General features: G+C 43.5%; 1 protein-coding gene across 6 annotated transcripts in view; it reads right to left on the reverse strand.

Annotated features, from left to right (window-relative positions):
* setbp1 (SET binding protein 1) overlaps window positions 1–21,357 on the reverse strand; it is a 46,605-nt gene that overhangs the window by 4,861 nt on the left and 20,387 nt on the right. For all 6 annotated transcript variants that reach the window (XM_061671731.1, XM_061671732.1, XM_061671727.1 and 3 more), the window contains 4 exons: window positions 6,274–6,695; window positions 3,844–5,787; window positions 3,563–3,767; window positions 2,384–3,437 (listed from right to left, as the gene is read on the reverse strand). In XM_061671731.1, the coding sequence (XP_061527715.1) occupies window positions 2,384–3,437; window positions 3,563–3,767; window positions 3,844–5,787; window positions 6,274–6,695 (3,625 nt within the window). The remainder of the gene's footprint in view (window positions 1–2,383; window positions 3,438–3,562; window positions 3,768–3,843; window positions 5,788–6,273; window positions 6,696–21,357) is intronic.

A 21,357-nucleotide genomic window follows, 5' to 3' on the forward strand; every position in this document is an offset into this window, starting at 1 on the left:
CACAGGAACATCACAGTCTATTGTTACTTGAGAATTCAGGGCAGACAATGAAATTAGTCTAATGCAGAAAGCAATAAGTATCAAGAGTTTATGAGCTGTGCTCGTTATCAGCTCAACTGAGCTGTCTCTCTCTCACACACACACGCGCTTGCACGCACGCACACACACAAAGTAGATGGAATTTATGAGCTGCATACACGGAACATAAAATGGGTGACCTTCAGCAGCACGAGGGTCCATATAGCACTGACGACCTGTTTCCCTGCGCAATAGGAAGCCCCTGCTCCACACACATTGCAGGTTTGATCTTTGACGACTGTTATTTTATAAGATCCTTCTTGGCATCGTCAATGGGTGGGAGCACGTGACTTAAAGGAAATGGTCCTCATTAATTCAGAACAGGAACGACGTTAGTGCATGTAGGTATATGGCGATTATCAGCTGCAGTGAGATGTGCTGAATAAATAGTATCGCTATTGTGAAAAATACCCCAGCTACTGTGTATACATTGCAGTGTTTAATGTGAGGTACTATGCGTGCATGTGGCTGCATACATGCATGCATGTGTGTGTTCATGTACATACGCACACACGCGCCTGTATTTTAATTGGACTAAAGCTGTGAAGTGAAGCAGTAAGTCATGCTAGACGAGGGGCAGAGGGAATAGGAAAAGGAGAGGGTAATGGGGGAACAAGGGGGAGGGGAGACCTGGAAAAAAAAGAGGGAAGTGAAGGGGGAGGAAGAAGTCTGCATATGGATGTGTGGATTCCAAACCATTGAAGGAAAATCAGGGAAGAAAATGTGTAAAAGGAGTGTAAAGGGAGGATAAGAAGACATTAAACTGGAAGGGGAGCACGCACAAGGAGATGTGCTGGTTCGGGGGGAGTAGTGTATATATGAGTCATCCGTACTGGATACCCTGGGGGATGTATTTTAACTGAGCCCTTGCCTTCTCCTCCCCGCCACTGGACTAGGCCCCAGTCATTAAACCCCTGGCTGCCAGCCAGCTCTTTTAACACAGGCAAGGGCTTTTTACGGCGTGTCTGTAGAAAATAAATCACACTGTGTGAATAATATATCTCTGGCAAAGGCATTGGCAGGAGTGGAGGAGGGGAGGGGGAAGGAGAGATTGGTGAATTATAGTTGTCTCCATCCATGCATTACGTTCTCTCGATCCCAAGCCAGATGTGCTCAAAAGCAGCAGGATTCAGGGTGTACAAAAAAATCCATATTAGTTTGGTTGTGGTAATTCTGGACTAAACGGCCTCTTTAAATGCTTTAAAGTCAGGCTATATTTGTATATTTTAGCCTTTCATATGAATTTAAAATTAGGCAAACTGGCCAACGCTAAAGAAATTGTTCTATTAATTTGCTGCCCCGGCAGGGAATCAAAGTATTATAACCACTGAGGAGCAGAACAATATATTAGACAGCAGTTATATTGGCAAACATGCTCTTCAATGACGACATCGAAGAGGTTCAGAACATGAACCAACTGGTTTGGTGTTGCCCAAAAGACAACTTCTTTTTGACTAAAACTAGTCCAATCTCACCAACAGAAAATAAATCCACCAATGTCATCATCCCTCATGTCACACACCAAGACTGATTAATAGAAGAGCCATTAAATCAGTTCTATGAAGTACAATTAAACCCCAAATAATTCATACCCTGTCTAAACATTAAGTGAGTTTGCATTTGTTGAATGAGTGAATGATGTTGTGCGAGGAAAATCCCACGGACGTTACATAAGACACAAAGAAGCGGTCCTAAGTTATTGATATAGTCACTCGGTTTTTAACTATATATATATATATATATATATATATATATATATATATATATTCATATTCCTGACCATTTTGAGGCTATGCACTATTTTTAATGGATCTTGGTAACTTGTAGCATTCTAATCAACTAACAACTAAAATTGGATATGCCTGTATGGAAAAAAAGTTTATTAATATTTTTGTCAAAATATAAAAACAAAACTCTCTCTCTCTCTCTCTCTCTCTTTCTCTCTCTCTCTCTCTCTCTCTCTCTCTCTCTATATATATATATATATATATATATATATATATATATATTATATGTATTCGATTTTTTTTAAAATACTATATCAACCATTTTTGAACTCTTACAGTATGTTGCCACTTTGTTGTGTCATTTCCAGCTTAATCCCCCTGTACAAATAACATTTCTCTTTTAACTCAGAATTTGGCCAGTATACGAGTACATTTGGCACATTGGAAAGAAAGCAAGCAAGCATTGGAAGCTGACTACAGATTTGGCTGTGATGTATGAAGTGATAAAGCGCACAGCATGTCGTGTAATGTAAGTGCTCAAGTTCCCATTATCTTAATGCACAGTAAGTGGTTCTTACCAGAGAGGGGGGGACTGGAGCGCTCGTTCATTTGTACTGGCTCCTGCCTGGCACTTTGTAGTGACATCAGGCCTTGATCTCCAAACACAGTCGGCCTCATCTTCCTGCTCCTTGACCCGCACTCATTCTCCTGTGACCCCAAGAAGAGGAAGGAAGCTGATTCTTGTTGCTGTGATTGGTTACTGTAGCTGCTCATGAAGCTGTTCATCGGCTGTCCAGTCTGACGCAAGTGGAAGCGGCCGTCAGAAAGAGAGGGCGAGGACAGCTTTTCCGGCTCGAACATCCCTAAAGTGGATCCCAGGCTTGAGCCTCTGCCGTTGGGCCTCTTCTCCTGATGCTTTGAAGGGCCTTGACTGGATATGTCACTAAGCATGTTGCGATGTGAATTGGCCTTGGCTCCACTGAAGAGCCCGCCCAACTCTTGCCGGTCTCGTGGAGAAAGTAGGGGTTCATCTTTGTGCTTATGTTTGTGCTTGTGCTTTCTCTTATGGAGGCGAACACCTCCGAGACCACCTGCACTACTACTGCCGATGGATCCTAATCCCTCCCCTCTTGCAGACGGCCCCTGCAGTTGGCCACTGCTGCTGCGATGCTTGACCCCTGGCTGGAGCTTTGAGTGTCCAGTGGAGTGAAAGGCCTTGGGCGGGGGGACAGCAGGTCTCATAAAGGGTGATGGGGGAACATGACCAAGGGAGTGGTGAGGCAGGTAGAACGGAGGTGCTGGGGGAAAATAGCCTAGGCTTAGATGGGGTGTGTAAGGCAGAGCATACGGTGCTGCATAGTAATTCCCCCCCGCCAGTGGATAGCCATATCCTTGAACAAAGGGTATTTTCGAAGTGATCGGCTCACTGGCTTTGGCCGGACGACCGCGTCTCCTCTTGGCCTTCAGATCAGCACTCCTACGGATATACGGACCGGAGTCGCAAGGGTAGGTGTCGTAGGTGACCGGGTAATAATGATGGAAGTTGAGGCGGAAAATAGAGGGATAGGGATTCTGAGGGTAACAGGTATATCTTCTGTGAGACACTCGTAGCTGCTGGAGCTTGGACACAACCTAGAAGCGGGGAGTTGGACAGGATTAGGAAAATTCAGTACATACTTGACTACATTTGAAATTGATCATTAGTGATCACTGAAATTGTAAAAGTAATGCAGAAAATAATGAAACATGTGGCCAACCTCCTCGAGTTCAGAAAGAAAGTGAAGATGATCCCGGCTCTGAAGACACTTCCTCTTACGTCGATTATGTTTTTGCTTCTTCTCCTGCTGACAAAGGAAGTTGTCCACAGTAGCCTGTCGTTCACTTCGAGCTCTGTTGCCTCTGGCGGATGCTTCCAGAGCAGCAGCCTCCGCAGCCTCAAATCCGCACAGATCAAAAGAATACCTGCAACAATATAACACATTTACTAACATCACAACTTTGAGTTTGATATCTACGTATGTATACAAAAGTATTGCACCTGCGCCGAGACGCAGGGCCTTTCTCGGTTTGATCCGAAGTGCTGTTGTTGTCGGTCCCGATCCCGCTGTCACTGGGAATCGTCTCCTCGCTGTGGGACTCACTGATGGGAGACAAGGTGACCTCCTTCACTGATGCACCTTCTGAAAGCTGGGAGGGGGAATTAGCTAGAAGACGTGGAGGTGACAGTTTCCATCCCCCAGAGAGGAATCCTCTAGCTAGAGGTTTGGGAGGCAGGGCTGAGATGGGTTGCAGACTAGGCATAGTGGCATCAGAGTGGCTGACTCTCATTTGTGGAGCACTGGAGTTGGGAGAAGAAGTGGTGGCGGTCATGACAGAGCTCTCGTAGAGACTGGACGTAGAGAGAGTCATGGAGGGCTTGTCCTTTACACTTTTCGGAAGGTTAGCGCCTTGCGTTTCAGCTCGGGGTTTACGGCCTCTCTTTTTACCAATGTAGATAGTTCCTCTCTTGCTGACATTTATCTGTTTTCCCAGCCGAGCCTCAATGGTGGATGCCATGGCATTCATAGCGGAGGTAACAGGTGCGGAAGGAGACTTCATAGTGCTGTTCTTACTCGAGGTTGACAGGATTTCATTCAGGATGCTTTGCATCTTCCCAAGCTTTACCTTATTTACTGGCTTTGAATTGCTTCTGCCACGTTTGACTTTCAGACCATTGGAATTGGAACTGGTATTTGTTGACACCATTTGGACTAATGTTGTATTCATTGTTGCGTTTAGGGAATTAGCCTTCCTCCTGCGGTTTAGCCCGGCAGAGGTTTCTTGCGCTAGGGGGCTTGGTGGTGAGGTGGATGTCCCCTCATGGATGGTTTCTACAGTTAGAAGGGGCTGTTTCTTGGGGCGTCCTCGTTTTCTTTTGACGGGCATGTGGACGGTCAGGCTGTCTGTGTTTGTATAGAGTGGACTTGAAGGAGTTATAGGAAAGGCTGACGGTGGATCAACTACCATTGATGGACTACTGCAGATATCTCTCTGGGGTGAGGTGATGCTGGTGTGACTTTTTGCTTTCAGGTATGACCATCTGTCCTTAGCCTTACTTGATCTGGAGCTGACTGTAGAGATGGTGCTGTGGCTTGGACTCGGACTCAGGGTTGCCCTTGGTCTGGGGCTGGGGCTAAAGTTCGGCCTGGCTTTAGGGCTTAGGCTAGGACTGATACTTCCCTTGGGGCTGGGGCTGGGGTTTGGGATAGGGAGTCGGGGACTTGTGGAGAAGTTTGGTTTGCTGATGTTTAGGGCAAGATCTCTGTGTTTATGTGCATCGATGCTGTTCTTGGGACGGCCCACTGGGTTCTTTTTCATTCTGTTCATGCTAAAAGTTGATTCTGGATCAGTGCAACTCCTGACTGATTCATCTTTTTCTGCCCTGTCTACCCTTTCTACCTTCTCTCTTTTGTCACTTTTATCCGATCTTTCAGTTTTCTCTGACTTCTCTCCACTGATATCACTCTGACTTGTCAGCCTGGAATCATTTTTGTGACTCTCCATCTTATGAGCTACTTTGGGATCTGTAGGCTTATGCTGATACTTCTCTGTTGTGTTAGAGTCCTGTCGTTGGAGGGATTGTTCCACAACAGAAAAGGATTCATGCAAAGAAGGCTTTCTCCGCCTTTTTCTTCCTTTTCCTTCCTCTGTCAGCATGGGTATCCCTCTGTCCTCTTCTTCCCCTTTCCTTCCGGTAATTATTCGCTCTCTTTCATCCTTCCTTCTTTCCTCTCTTTCTTCTTGAAATTGCTCAGTCGTCTCTTGTCTGTACCGCTGCCTGTCCTCTGAATTTGATGGGCTTCCTATTTCTATTTCAGACTGTCTTCCCCACAGCGTGTCAGCACTGTGAGGATTAGAGAGTATCTTCTGGGATTCCTTCCTGCCATACTTTCTCTTGATGTTCCCAAAAAGCTGCTCATTAACTTCCTGCAAACCTTTCCCCCTGAATAAAGAACACAGAACAATGCAGATGAGGCAAATGTATTGTAGAAATATTGTGTAATTTATCACAAAAACTGTCTCATAAATCGGATTGTAGCAGCAAATGGGATTACCATGACATCAACCACAGTCATGCAAACAAAATGACATTGCAGTTACCATGCTCTCATTATGTGAAGACTGTGAGGCAAACATTTAGAGTAAAGCTATAATGGGTCCACTTGGTTTTATCACGCTTAGTAGAACTGTCACTGTAAGTTTCAGGTTCAAACTCAATCAAAATATAAATAAGTAAAATGTGTGGCTCTTTTAGAATCCACGGCAAGAATATAGCACATATTGGAATTTTTCTGCAAGCAAATAAAAAGGCAATAATGTGTAAATGATGCCTAATCAAATCATCCTAATCAGATTGGTCTGATGTTACTCCTCTGCTGCTTACTAACATTCTCGAGCGTGTGATGAGAACCGCTATAAAGGCAAATACCTGCTCAGAGAGGTAAGGTTGAGAATACTGGCATCTGTAACAACTGGCAACTGAAGGTCTGGTGTCAAAGATCTCTGAGGTGAGTGGCTTTGAGTCACAGTTGGCGGGAAAGCTGCATTAGAATCCGTTAGACCATTTGCACTCCTACTGGCTCCCATTAATTCTACAGCTGGCTCGGAATCTGTCGGATTGGCTGGAGAAACCGAAGGTGCTCTGAACGTGATCCAGTCTGGGCTGACTTGGTGCTGCTGAACGTGTTGGAATTGTTGCGTGGGGGTGTGCTGTATCGGTTGTACAGGGGAGGGAGCGGCTGCAGGAAGAAGAGTGTTGCGAAGCTGGTGTTTGGGTGGAGAGGGATCCCCCAATAGTTGCAACAGGCCTCCTTCTCTCTGCTCGGGCATTCTGAACTGCCGCTCGTATGTCTGTAGAAGACACAAAAGAAACAATGAGTGGTTTTTTTTCTACATTCCTCACGATAACGCCACGAAGCGGGGAGGAGAGGGGAAAAGAAAGGATATGATAACGATAAGTGATAAGATTTTACAATAAAAATGTCCTGTCTTCATAAGATTAGGCCTCACAGAACGATAAGGACTTCCAGTTCACATATTGTAAATATAGGTTGTCAGCATATATTGTGTCATTGACTTGTGCTCTGAGAATCTTGTTGTTTTTTCACTGCAGGGCTGACTGAGGCTTTTAATACAGCTTGTCTGTATGAGCAGACCAAACAAAAGGCTTGTTTACAGAGCAATTACATTCCTGTGGCAAGGATGTTGCATGCTGCGCGAGCTGGGGGAGAAAGGTTGCTGAAGTCTGACAGCACACAGTGTGTAAAACACAGTTGTGGAACTCAGCTGTGTCCTTGACTGCCCTTTCACTTGAAGTATGCACAGTCGTAGCACCTATTGTTATTTTATTCTCATCATTCCTACCTCGCACCAAGGGTGTCCTGTTTTCATCGCTGTTTGTTGAAGCTAGGAATTAACGTTCGTTCATGAAGAAAGATAGGACATTCACGTCATTGTGCATTTGAGTGTGTTTTATACCACATTTTAGTCATTGTGCTAATGTGCTCTACATACCAAACTTCATGGAAGGACAAAACATGCAATTTCGTTCATGATTTGATGGTGACTTTATTGTAGAGGTCTTACTTTTGAGCTGATGGCAATTATTCAATACAACTGCCTTTTAAATTTATTTTTGACCGTGAAAATGACTTCAGTTAAGATTTTGTTGTAAGCCAGTGCCACACAATGGTATTCTGTTTGAGTAAAAATAATTTAAGTAAAAAGAACAATTTAAGAGTAATTTAATTACGTTAAAGACAGAAATAAATGTTTTGGTTTCACCAAAATTACCTTGATTTTTTTCTTAATAACATTTGAGTTTCCTATCAACAGATGAGTATCTCTATTTCCAGGTATTTACATGTGCATCTGTTACACAGCTTAAGATCGTTTGTAATGAAACACCACATTTGTTTTTTTTTGTGTTGGGTGGGTCATTATCTTGCCGCACGATGAAGGATCTCACAATCAGGTTGGCATCTTTCTTAAACTTGGCAGACAAAATGTTTCTGTAGACTTCGGAGTTCATTTTGCTGCTTAACATAACATCTTAAATCTTTTCTTTTTAGGAAAGAGCAATGTAGTAACAAATCAAGTCTTTTCCGGGTTACAGTGTGTGTGTTTAGTTAACTTTTATGGGTTTCCGTCCAAATACGTCTTGACATGAAACCAGTCCGTGGTGCAAAAAAAACCTGGGGACCGCTCTACTGTGCTAAAACAAATATCCATGACGTCATCGATTAATAGACTTCAATTCAACTTCCGTCACATTATAGTTAACTACCAAAAAATATTTAGTCGTTAGTCTTTCAACCCCTAGCGCTGTTACAACCCCGAGTTACAGTTGAGTGTTTTTATTAGAGCTGAAACGGTACGAAAATATCACTTCATGATTATTATGATGAAAACGATCATTAATCGGTATTATCACAATATCACTAAAACAAACGTTAACAAACAAATCACTTACAGTCTGGACACAAAGGGTTGAAAGTCTCCTACCCTGGAGGCAATCTCTGAGCGTTCAAGTCACTAAAACACCACAAATGATGCTAGATTTCTTACCGGGTGCTTTCTCGAAAAACAAAATAGTCCCGCAAAGGGTTGGAAAATGAACGCTCTCCTCTCTCTCTGCACGCTCCCTTACCCATTAAAGCACAGGTGCCAAACCGGTGGCCCGGGGGCCAGATCCGGCCCGGAACATAATTTTATGTGGCCCGCGAAAGCTTGTGAAAATACCAAAATTGGTGCCTTTACTTGTATAATGAGATATTGCAAGCATTTTATGTTACAATCACCTTTTTAGAATAAATGTAATAATAGTTTAAATTTTTTTTATTGGCTTCTGATTTTAAAACTAGTTATCCATCAATTTGTTGTGTATATGTCATTATCTGAGACAATATTTCATATGGGTTCACAGTCATAACGGCGCTCCGAGGGAAGCCAAAACTACAATGTGGCCCGCGACAAAAATTAGTTTGACACCCCTGCCTTAAAGGGTCGCATGGCAAGGCAGTCGTAACAATAATTCCAATTTCAAACAGTAAAACTAACCGTTTGAAATTCTATCACGGTTTAAACCATGACCCGTTTTATCTCATCACCTAGTTTTTATCTCATCATCTTATCTGGAGTCTTAATATTAACACTTTCACTGCCATTGACGGCTTTAGAAGTCAAATATGCGTGTTAACTGGGAAGTGATTGAGTGATTGAGAGTAGTGAACTTGTTTACTGTACAAGCCCACATCGCCTTCATGATGGCGAAAGTTGACCCTGTAGCGGGTTATTTCCAATGTGAAAAATGTTTGGAAAGCAGAACAAATCAGAGGCCGACTAGCCTTTTGGAAGAGAAGGTGCTCAAGCTTAGAAGTTTCTAGTTTGCTTTCAGCCACTTAAAACTGTGAATGAGAAGGCTTGACATGCTGCGTTATACAACAATACACTGCTTAACGTGTCACGGCCGCATAATCAAGTGTCTGCTGGAAGATGAGAAACGGAGCAGCGGACGGCCTTTGTGGTTTAGTCTGTTATTAACAGGCTCAGTATGACGCAACAAAACGCTGCTCTGCTGCGCTGCAGGGAGATGTAACCTAACCACAGGCGAGCCTCTCAGCATGTACACATTGGCACGCAAGTGCACATGCACGATAGAGGCACACAGTGTCAACGCTTTGACCGTTTCCTCTCCTCTATCAGTTACAAACACATAAATGTGCACAGCCAGGGCACCAATTTTAATCAAGACGGTTCAGCATCTTGCCAGATAATTAGCTTCTTGCAGACAGATATGCACAGCCAGCTCTGAATATATAATACAGTCATCACAAAGTACTTACTGGAAGAGAAAGTGCTTATTTTCTATATTTGAGATTGCCAATGTCTGGTTATACCCTCATTTCCCTCTCTCGCAGTCAGGCGGTGACACTTGGGTTGTCCTTGCACGCTTGCTGCAGAGGTTGTTTATTATGGAGCGTTCTCATGAGCAAGAGAAACCTGATTAACACAACATGCAAGCTTGAGAACACACTCACGCAAACACTGAGCAGCATGAATGATTAATAATGCTAGAGTGTTGGCGTGCACATACACACACTGTGCTTATGCTGCAACCGTATGTATGTGCGCGAGTGTAAACTGACACAGGAGCAGACACTCCCCTCCAAATCTTAACTCCAATCCAAATATTGGAACAGTGAGGCCAATTCCTATATTTTTGCTTTAAACGGAAAACATTTTGGCTTGACATCAAAAGTTAATAGTTCCTTTTTGCTCCTGTCATCATGTGTTACATCTTCAATGAAGATCAATGTGCTTATCCCAGAAGGAGCGACGCAAGCCCAACCGTGACATTACCTCCACTGTGTTTTACAGATGAGCTAAAGGGGAAAATGAGCTGATTATTTTCCCCCAAACTCTAGCCTTTCCATCGCTTTTGATCATTTAAATATCATTTTTCACTGTTTCACGCACAACAAAAAGTTGACATCATTGCGGTTTGTCGATTGTATGCAATAGCCAATGAAATGCCGAAGGCAGGAAAATGAGCCAATCAGAATCAGGCATCGCTGTGACGTAGTTACGAGACGCATTATTCGAGTACCACAAAACTTTACGTGACGTGACGCGACACACACACACACAACAACAACAACAACGTCCCGGAGATGAACAGAACAATGGAGAATAAAATGATTGGCACTGTTTGTGAGCACCCGGAACTTTTTCGCCGATACCGGGAGCGTACAAAAAAAGAGCAGGCCCGGAGAAATGTGAGCGAGGATATTGGCGGACCTGGAAAGTACTTGTTTACAGCTCTCATTCGCACTTTACTGTGAGTGCTACTGTATGTAGCAATAGCATTAGCCGCACATTATACACACGCTCTTTATCAAGAAATATAATCGATGATAGATGGTGAGATTTCGCCTACTACCAGTCAGGGAAAAGCTGTTTTCCATCTTCAAATTAAGGTGAAAAGAAGACCAATCAGAGCAAAGCTTATTTACATGTCAAACATGAATGAGAAATCCAGCCATACAAACTAAAATAGCTTGAAAAAGGGCATCCTGGGCATTTCCCACCCAAATTATCTCGCAAACCCGATAAGTGAGGTCTCAAAGACTACCAAAAGTAAATAAATAAATAAATATCCATCCATCCATTTTCTGTAGCGCTTTATCCTCACTAGGGTCGCGGGCTGCTGGAGGCTATCCCAGCTATCTTTGGGCGAGAGGCGGGGTTCACCCTGAACTGGTTGCCAGCCAATCGCAGGGCACATAGAAACAAACAACCATTAGCACTCCCATTCACAACTACGGGCAATTTAGAGTCTTCAATCGACCTACCACACATGCTTTTGGGATGTGGGAGGAAACCGGAGTGCCCGGAAAAAAAACCCACGCAGGCACGGGGAGGGCAAGGATTTGAACCCCGGTCCTCAGAACTGTGAGGCAGATGTGCTAACCAGTCGTCCATGGTGTCGCCGCTTTATAGATATTTACATTATTTATATAATCATTATTATAATAGATCTAGGTTTTTCTTTATATTTTGTACACAATTAATAAGTCATATCACACAGAACACCCTTATTACACAGAATGATCTTATCTTTCACACTTAGTTCATGTTTTTTTTTGCAAACCCCCTCTCTTTTCCATCCAAATAGAGCTCACATGGATTTGTAACTCAGTTTCCCCACAACTTGGTGACGCTTTGCCTCGGATTAGTGCAATTTACGAAGCGATCGGGGTCGAACCTTCGCCGTCTAAAAGCACGACAACGCGTCGGCGCCCGCCGTCTTGCGTACACACGCCACCTTACCCTCTCACCGAGCGTCGTCGTGATTACTTCATCCTCATAACTGTGTGAGGGTCACTTCCCTCACAGACCACGCTCACACTCATTCTGCTACATTGCACCCTGGCCAGGTTGGAGCCAATTATTAACGAAAGACTATGGGCTATGGTACTCACATGGTGACACTATATATATATATATATATATAATAGGTGTGGCATAGGACCTTTCATCTTTGTTTCATCATTCCATATAATTTTGTCCCAAAATGTTTTAGGCTTATTTATGTAATCTTGGGGGAGATAAAAAATAAAAATAAAAATAAAAAAGCCTCTGTTCAAGTCTTCTGCAAAGATTGTATTTTGATACTTTCACTCTTGGTCTCTGGATGTTGCTTGCAATGACACTAATAGCTATTTTTGGACTTCTTCACAATGCTTCTGTCATCAACTGCTGCTTTTTCCCGTGATTTCCCAATTTGACATCTGTTACTTAGGACGACAGAGGTTTCTTTATTCTTCAGGACATTCCAAACGGTTGTATTGGCTATGGGCAATGTTTATCCAGTGGCTCTAATTGATTTTCCATCCTGTCTTTCACACGCTTGATTTTCACCAAGACAGCTTAATGTTATTTACACATCTACATTTAACTTGTATAGCTGTAGTCTCATTCATCTTTTGATGTCGAACCCAAATGTGTTAAGTCCACAGCAACAATAAAAGAAATAGCCTGAGTGTTTTAACACTTCTGGACAAGAGTGTAGATGCTGGAGGTCCATGAACTATTAGATGAGAAGCAACTGATACCCGGCCACCTTCTCATTTTACTTACTGCTGCAGGTTAATGTAGGCCAAGGGGTACAGACAGACAGTAAGATGGCCTCGTTTAGACAGATACTAGCACGCACACACACAAACATGCTCCAAAAATGTATTCCCCACTAACCGCACAGTGGCCACAGACCGATAATAAAGACGACACGCATAGATCTTGTTCTTACCAGGGAGAGGAGAGAGAAATACAAGAAGAAGTAAACAACCACCCTCCACTTTCCATTTGAGGTTGATATATTGGCACCAGTTCAGTGTTTTCTTCGTAGCTTCCTCGCCTCTACACCTTCCTCTTCGCCACAAAAGATTCCATGATTTAGTTCAAGGGCAACCACACTCTCATAGTCACAAAAATAATTCAATAATCTAATCTCGCGTTTATCTAAAATGATGAAATAAATTGAAATGCCAGACCACGTTTCTACTGCAAATATCACAAATGTGTCACGTTATTGGTTTGCAGGCCAAGTTCCAATGTCACAGTGTTGATTTGTTCAGAAGGTTCTGCAGATCTAATGCAGCGTAACTTCTGCTGAACTACAGTGAACCCCCATGTATTCATGGTTTGGATTTCAGATATTCACATATTTTGGGCGGTTTGTCGAGTCTGCTCTCTGTTATTGCTGTTTTTGTGCTCAGACAAAAGCAATAAAATTATATGGTGATGCCATCTTGTGACAGCTCGGTGTCAACGAACTATGTTGAAGTGAGTTCAGGAGTTTCATTTGGACAAAAATAGCGCTTGTGCTGCGATCTTGTGGCACTTTGGTGTCAAGGAACTAACTATGTTGAAGTTAGATGAGGTGTTTGATTTAGATTTTTAAAAATTTGCATTGCTGCCATTTCTACAAGCAGTTATGAATCTTTTTGGCGTTGGGCGTCAATTACTCGTGGATTTCCGCTATTCGCGGCGGCAGGGCTCGCCCACTGTAGTTATGTGATGTTAGTTTGTACAGCTGACTCCATTCTTCCATGTTCAGATGATGTTTCAGAAAAATGGGCAAAATTTCAAATAATTTACTTGCACCCTCCTCAACTACACTATAGGGGGCACACAAGCTGAAGGAAAAAATAAATAGGAAAAACATTTTGTGCATAATTGCTTTTTTTCTGGGTGGTTAGTTTTCCACTTCCAAACAGAAACACTGGAAACTGTGCACACTACACCGCATTGAATGGATCAATCAGAGCGAGAAACTAACAACAATGGAGGCCAACAAGGGTCCCTGTATTTACGTCTTGGCATGTGGCTGCTGCCTATGGGAAACCGATTGGGTTTATTTATTTATTTAAAAGGGTACCAAGGGAACAAGAAAAGTTTGCACTGCAGCAACGTGCACACTGTGGAGTATAATGCAGCAATCAGCACTAAGGCACAGCTACTGGTTAAGCTAATGTTGGAATGTGTGTGTGCGTGTGTGTGTGTGTGTATTTTCTTAAATGCCAAAATAACAGCGATGGCAAATTTGCTCAAGCAATCAGCCGTTAACAGTGGTTTTACCTCACATCAGTGAACGAGGTGCTGGTTGGAAACAGTAACCTGTAGTACCTGTCTTTGAAGATGGAAAAGTGTCCTAGAGCAAGTAGAGCGGTGTCAAGCCGAGAAGGTATCTATTTATATAATGCTTGCGTAGGATCTTTGTGCTTTTTGTTCCTTTGAATCCCTTAACCTCCTTTTATCTTTTAAGGTCCTAAATCATTGTCATTGGCTTATTGTGTTTAAGCCTCGGCAGAGGTCTGCGCTCTCTGCATGCTCTTTTTTTTTGGAAATGTGCCTTGTGAGGTAAGTGCAATCCCACCGGCCTGCAGCAGGGGGCAGCGGTTTCGACATCAGCACAGCAAAAACCAGTCGGGACTGAGAGCTTTCAACCACTTCCTCACTGCTCATTCTCTGCCAGGTTGACCTAATATGTATTTACTACACTGCTAAGACCAAACCTAAAACAAGCCTATTTGATGTGATCTTGCATTACACGGCACTCTCCCTTGAGGCTTTAAGCCCTGTGTTGAGGGGTCAAGGGTCCTACTCCTCAGCTAGGTCAACAACCTTTTCCCTCACGTCTTCCTCTGGGTCAGCTCTGCAATAACACACATTGCTCTCGCAAAGGCTCTTTACCACCCAAAAGACAGATATGGAAGTGTGCAAATTCCCTCCCACTGGTGATGTAACCATCAGAGCGCAGTGGAAGAGGTCACGGATAATAAGTGACTAAGAGCTGCAATCACCCAAGTGAGAGGCGATGAGTCGCTCGAGTCAGCATACGGTCTCTTGACAAATGAGTGAAGGGAACACAGCAGGTAAACAGAACTACCAATGTTCAAAATAAAGGGGCTCCACTCCCCTCTCCTCCATTTTTGCTATGTGGCAGCCTTTCCTGCAGCTTTGCTCTCCCGCAGCCTCTTGTTTTCCACTCTTGTATAAACTCACAAGTGGAACTTTTCCCTCACACGGAGCAACCCTGGCTGCACTAGTGCATACTGGGAAAGAACACCCTCGTGCACGGACGGGCACACCCAAATCTCACGACTAGGCACAGACACACGCCGCGCACACACACACACACACACACACACACAAACACGCTGCCCTTCAAATAGTTTTTCACAGCCCTTTATTTGGCAGCATGCCCAGTGGTTAGAGTGTTTCATTTTTCCCTGTGTATGGAACTGGGCAGCTGTCCAGACAGACACACAAAGAGAAGGAGAGAGGGAGAGAACGAGAGAGACAGAGAGAGAGCGAGAGAGAGAGAGAAGGGGGGCACAGAAAAAGAGAGAGGGGTAGAAAAGGGGAGGTGTGTGTGGGGGTGGTGGGGGTTAGTGGAAGAATGAGAGCCGCGGCAAGGGAGGGAGGAAGAGGACCAGCAGAAAAACAAGGAGTGTGAGGTTGCCTGAACATTTGCGACTTGTTCCCTCTGACACCTTATCATGATATTATTCAACCCCCCACCACCTCCTTCACCCCCCCCCCCTACCCCACGCCCCACGATATACACACACAACACACAAAACACGTACTGTAGTTGTCTCCCATTGCCCCAGTCGCCCCCATCTCCTTCGTCTCATCCTTTCTTTTCTGACCCACTCTTCCCCTTTCTGGACCTGACCACTCTTCCTCTGTGGGAACTACCACCACTCCTCTTCTCTCCCCCCCCCCCCCCCCACAGCCCCCACCTCTCTCAAGCTCCATTCAGAGTGCCGTTTCCCTGTGATCTGTGTTTCTGACAGCTCCACACACACACACACACGCACACACATCCCCTCTGCAAACAAACCATGAATTCTAACACAGCTTTGTATCTGCAGCACTTAAAAACTGCCTAAAAGAGGGGGAGGGAAGGAGGGGTGCATGAAAAGTGATAGATAGATAGATAGATAGATAGATAGATAGATAGATAGATAGATAGCTGTAGCGCCATGTTGATTTTGTGGTCACTCTCATAGAATCCCCCCTCACTCTCAACCACTCCCCCCTTCCTCGTCCCTGTTTCCCGTTCTCTCGTTCTTCCCACCAGTTCTCCCGGGAATAAAGACTTCCATTCATGCGCCTGAGGAGACCCACAGCAGGGGAGAGAAAAGAGGGAGGAGAAGGAAAAGAGGGCTTTTTGAGGGGGGGAGGGATTGCTGGTGTCAAGGTGGGACACTGTGGATCACTGGGATCAGGGCCCAGTGCCATAAAATGGTGTGTATGCGCGTGCACGTGTGCTTGCGAGACAAAGCTTCACTATCTCCGATCTGGTGACATGTGCGCCAGCCAAAGCATCTTCTGGGAAAGTTGGGTGGGAAAACTTCCAACGCTGCTATGTCCTCCAGGCAGCAATAAAAACCTGTTGTGTGTTTTGGTGTTTCCTGCATATTTATATATATTTATATATTTTTAATATAAATATGGTATCACACACTCCCACATTTTCTTTTGTGCTTATTCCAACATTCAGTCCCGAGTAAATTTGTCCCTTAGCTCGCTGCAAAGCAGAAGCCGGATTTAATGCACAGCAGTGGGTCTGCAATAAAAGGTTCCCTCCCACATTTACAGCAGTAATACTGCAGACTGAAGTGCTCCTAAAGATAGAAACAAAACACCCGAGTCTTCTTGTCACCCCGAAATGAGTCAATCGGAAGAAAAGCCTGTGATTGGCTGAACTGAAGCATGTCATTAGGGCCCAATCGGAGCTTGTCTCGTGCGCAGTAATCACAGACACATTTACATGCTACACAAAGTATACATCTTATCCCTGCTATTAGCTTTAATGGTGTCCGTGCACTGTGCATGTGTGATTTGTGAATAGCACAACAATAGATAGCGATTTACTTGTTTCAGAGTCAATGCTGACATTCAGTATAGAGAATTATTCATGCACTATCCCAAAGGATAAGTAGACACACACAAGCGCTACCGTCTATGTTGAAGCAGAATCAATGCGCGTGTTTGGGGAAGTGAACTAAAAGAATTTCACACTCACGATCACGACGGTACACATAATCAAACGACTTTCGTACAAACGGAAACTATTAACAGCCAACGAGCTGCCCTAAATCCTAAGGGATGACTTCCTGTGTGGAATGATGGGTAATTCAAGACAGAAGCTGTGGCGAGATTAAATACTTCCTCTCTGACAAACAGGGGTCTCCAAGGCGAAGCCGACCTGACTGATTACTTATTCACATGCGATGCATCACTGTCTTGTTAGAATGTTTCTTTCTGAGCATGCCATTTGACCATAAAAATCCTAAAATAACTTCAACTATCATTTTAATCCTAAATGTTATGTTCCCATCATATCATTTTAACTGGAGAAGATGCAACTTGTGAGTGCTTTTTTTTTTTTTGCTATTTTCTATAAACATGTATTGACTAGCTAGGAGATTAGGACCGCACAAACCTATATAGTTAAAAATCTCTATAATCTCTATCGTTAAGCGCATGCCAAAGCAACAGGTGGCTGTATAACCACTAACATTAATGTCATTGTAGTAAATCCGAAGCCTGAAGAGATCAATTGGCAAATCTGAGAGAGCAGGTTTCAACTTCGCCAAACTGTTAATAAAAGTGAAAAAGAATGTGAGGTGGTTGTGTGTGAGTGATATATTTATTTGAAATAAGTTTTTATTTGCACCAAACTTGGTGGCGGTGGGCAATTTCGGAGCACGAGAGCACAAATATCCATCAATTTGGAAGATTCTAACATGCAAAAAATCCGTCTCGCCACCTGATTTCAAGGTAAGGTTTTAAGGCCCTATGAAATTTGGAATATATGGTGTCAGATGTCCAAATGACTAACAACTTAATAATTATGTATTTGTTTCAGGACTGAGCAGTGCCATGGAAAGAAAAGAGAGTTTGTTAAAATGAATTTTTATTCTGCCTGAAAAGCTTGTTTTCAGCGACCTAAAACGTTTTATAAGATTCTTGTTTTTCTTCTTCTTCTTCTTTTTCAAATAGCCGCGTGAATGTGGAGCTGACATGGCCTGAGCAACACTGGCTGAGCTCAACATGTGCTGTGCTAAATAAAGAAGAGCTATAATTGATTATGTCAAGGATAATTCCTCCCTGAAAAGTCCTTAGATGATCCCCGGCTTGTCAGTAGGAATGGCGGCGGGTTAGAGAGCCGATGTAATGACATCCTCTGTGACGGGGGAGAATGGGCAAAGTGAGACACAATAGTCTTAACCAATCACGCTGCCTGCCTCCCCTCAGGCCCCCCTCACACAAACAATAAACCGCTTTGTGTGGGGCTGCACTCCACTTGCTTCTCCCCACACACACACACATACACACACAGAGCGAGATCACAGCATCATCTCGCACATTTTCACTCACATCGCAAGCAACATCTGTGCATTTAAACGAATTTAAATGTGCACACTTTGCTAACAACGTGGCCCTGTGTGAAGTGTGTGTGTGTGCGCGTTTCCCTCCAGGGCCGGGCACATGACTGCAGCTGCCCCCTCGGTCCCTCCTTTAAAAACGGCTCCCCTCCTTGTTGTAGGTGAGAGGTCACATGAAGTGACATTCCTCTCAGTCTGAGAGCAAGCGAGGATTGCAACGGGCCCAGAGAAAAAAAGAGCGAGAGCGAGATGACGAGGGCAAAAACACAAGGGGCCAAAAAATCCAATAGAGCAAAGCAGGTAAAAGATGAGGAGCGCAGGGGATTTGGGAATGTGTGTGTGTGTTTTGAAATGGACCACCAAACTGAAGACTCTAGTGGCTCTTTCCTGCCTCATAGAAACAGCTGTTTGTTTAGTCTGAGCACCCTCAAGGGACGAACATGCAGACAGAAGGACAGACAGACACAATTATAATCATTTATTCATGTCCAAATTCATCCTGAGGAGACAACTAGCATAAATAAACATTGGACTACAGAGGGATTACTTTACAAAGTCTTGTCGTAAAGCAGCCGGAAACGGGGAGGACTGGCTCACACAAATGTCGATTCTGTTTGTTCGGTCATATATGCTTAAAGATATTTGTTGATAATGTGCAAATACTGAGAACTACGTACCAGTATTCAGTTGTGGAGATATAGCGTTAAACTTCTCACCTTTTCAGTTTTCCTGATTATTTGGATGTGGCTAAAACGATGCCGAGTGACGCACTTTGGAGTCTAGCATGAGTCGGCACTCCGACACTATATAAGAACTTGAGAGCCTTCATGCACACAAAAACGCACGTGCCTTCATTCACATCAGCAGTTGCCCAGCCTCCACCCTGCAAAAGCATCTTCGCTTCAGATAATGCGGTGGCATGACCGCTTTAGAATGCCTTGTTGTCGCTGTGAGTGCACGCACAGAAAAAGGCCAAAGAGGAAGTGGTGGGGGTGCGGGAGGGAGACTTTACAGCCAACGTGTGGACTGGGGCTTCTGGTTGACGTGGTCGCTTTAGAGTGCCTCGTTGTTGGCCGTGAGTGCACGCGCATCATGGGAAGAAGGTGGAAGAAAATCCTCTCGGACCGTCTGCACCCCGGTCACCAGCTCTTCCAGCTCCTTCCCTCAGGTAGGCGCTACCGATCAACGCAAACTAGAACTAGTAGACATTCCAACAGCTTCTTCCCTCTTGCAATCAACTTCTTAAACACCTAACCTATAATTCCACTACAACAAGCTGGCAATTTTTTGACTTGAGTTTGTTGTCACATTTCTGTGGGGCCAATTATGTATTACTTGTGCACTCACTGTAGTTGTCTCGCCATGCTGCACTATTTGCATATACTGGCCACTCATGCCAGAGTAGCATCTGCTCCATTTGCACACTGATTGAGGAGTATCTGTAACATTTGCACAACCGACATTGTCCCAGATGATCGCACTACTCGTCACTTTAAACCGCATACACTCCTTGAAGTCTCAGCGCCCTTTGCACAATGGTCATTGCACCGGACTATTGCAATATTAGTCGTTCGAACTGCTCTAAGTGCTAGAGGACTCTGCATCTTTTTGCACAATTGTTTTTTGTCAATGTCTTTATGTCCCCAAAGTGTTCTGTAAATTGACTGTTTGTTGTACTAGAGCGGCTCCAACTACCGGAGACAAATTCCTTGTGTGTTTTGGACATACTTGGCAAATAAAGATGATTCTGATTCTGATTCTGAATGAGGATCTTTTGAAGCCTCATTTTATAATCTTGGTGATTTATTATTATTATTTTTTTTTTAATGATTCAAATTAGACAGGGTTGTTAACGATACTTCTCTGTAGTGTGTCAAAGTTAGTTTCACTTTACAGGGAGTTTAATTGAAAAATAGTATTTGTAAAGGGATTGGCAGTTTGAAGACTCTCTGTGGGACCATTTATGTGGATATGTTTACATAAAAATGGATTAAAACTGTCATTACAGCTGCTTGTTTACAGGAAGATATCCTTTTGGAGAGCAAAAATACAACTAATCTATTTGGGCTGCACAATTATGGCCAAAATAATAATCGCAATTATTTTGACCAATATTGTGATCATGATTATTAATCACGATTATTCATCATGTTAGGGAAACTTTTTTCTTTCTACTGCACTACTTTTTAACAAATAATATGTAACAGTGATCAGTTCGAAATGAATCTTTAAATAAGAATACATGATAATAATTAAAAAAAATAATGAATTTAAAAAAAAATGACTTTAGCAAGGGCTAACTGATTAAATTACAAAGTGCGATAACATTAGGCTGCAAGAAACCGACATTTCATTTGAAAATCCCCGTCGTCAAATATCGTGAATTGTCAAGGACGGTATGTCTCCGTTGTTCTGCTTGACCATTGGCCAGTAATGCATGGTCACAAACTGCAAAGAACTCGAAAGTTGTGCTTTCCTTCTCTCTTTAAGTCAAGGCAGCCGATTGCTATTAGTGTCTTACCGTGACATGCCGCCACTGCGCTCACATGGTGAGAGTTCCAACTTCAAAATAAAAAACTGCATATATTACTGCATTGGACATCAATCAGCCATTTTAGGATTTTATTTTGAAGTTGGCACCAGAACGCAGTGCCGCAACTTAATCAAGCCTTAACCACGCGCTCGCCCCCTGGTGGCTGGCTGACTAAATTGCGGGCACTATTGAAAATGAAGCACTTTCAAGCATTTTAAATGCACAAACAAATCGCCGACGTTCAGCCTCATTTAATCTTGGGAGCCAAAATTAATATTCAATTAATTGTGCAGCCCTACTATCTATCATCAGAGTTGATATAACCACTTACAACTACATGCAGACCTTTAGAGGGAAAGAAACCATATTTGGCAACTTGAACTTACGTGAATTGGGCTTTTGATTTAGCATCATCTAATGTATTGACCACAGATGGACTGTATATATATATTTTATTGTTACCAAGATTGGTTTAGACGACACATTGCCACTGTCCTCTCATGGTTTAACATTT

The sequence above is a fragment of the Phycodurus eques genome, chromosome 3 (assembly GCF_024500275.1).
Source record: "Phycodurus eques isolate BA_2022a chromosome 3, UOR_Pequ_1.1, whole genome shotgun sequence".
In the NCBI taxonomy this organism is placed as follows: Eukaryota; Metazoa; Chordata; class Actinopteri; order Syngnathiformes; family Syngnathidae; genus Phycodurus; species Phycodurus eques.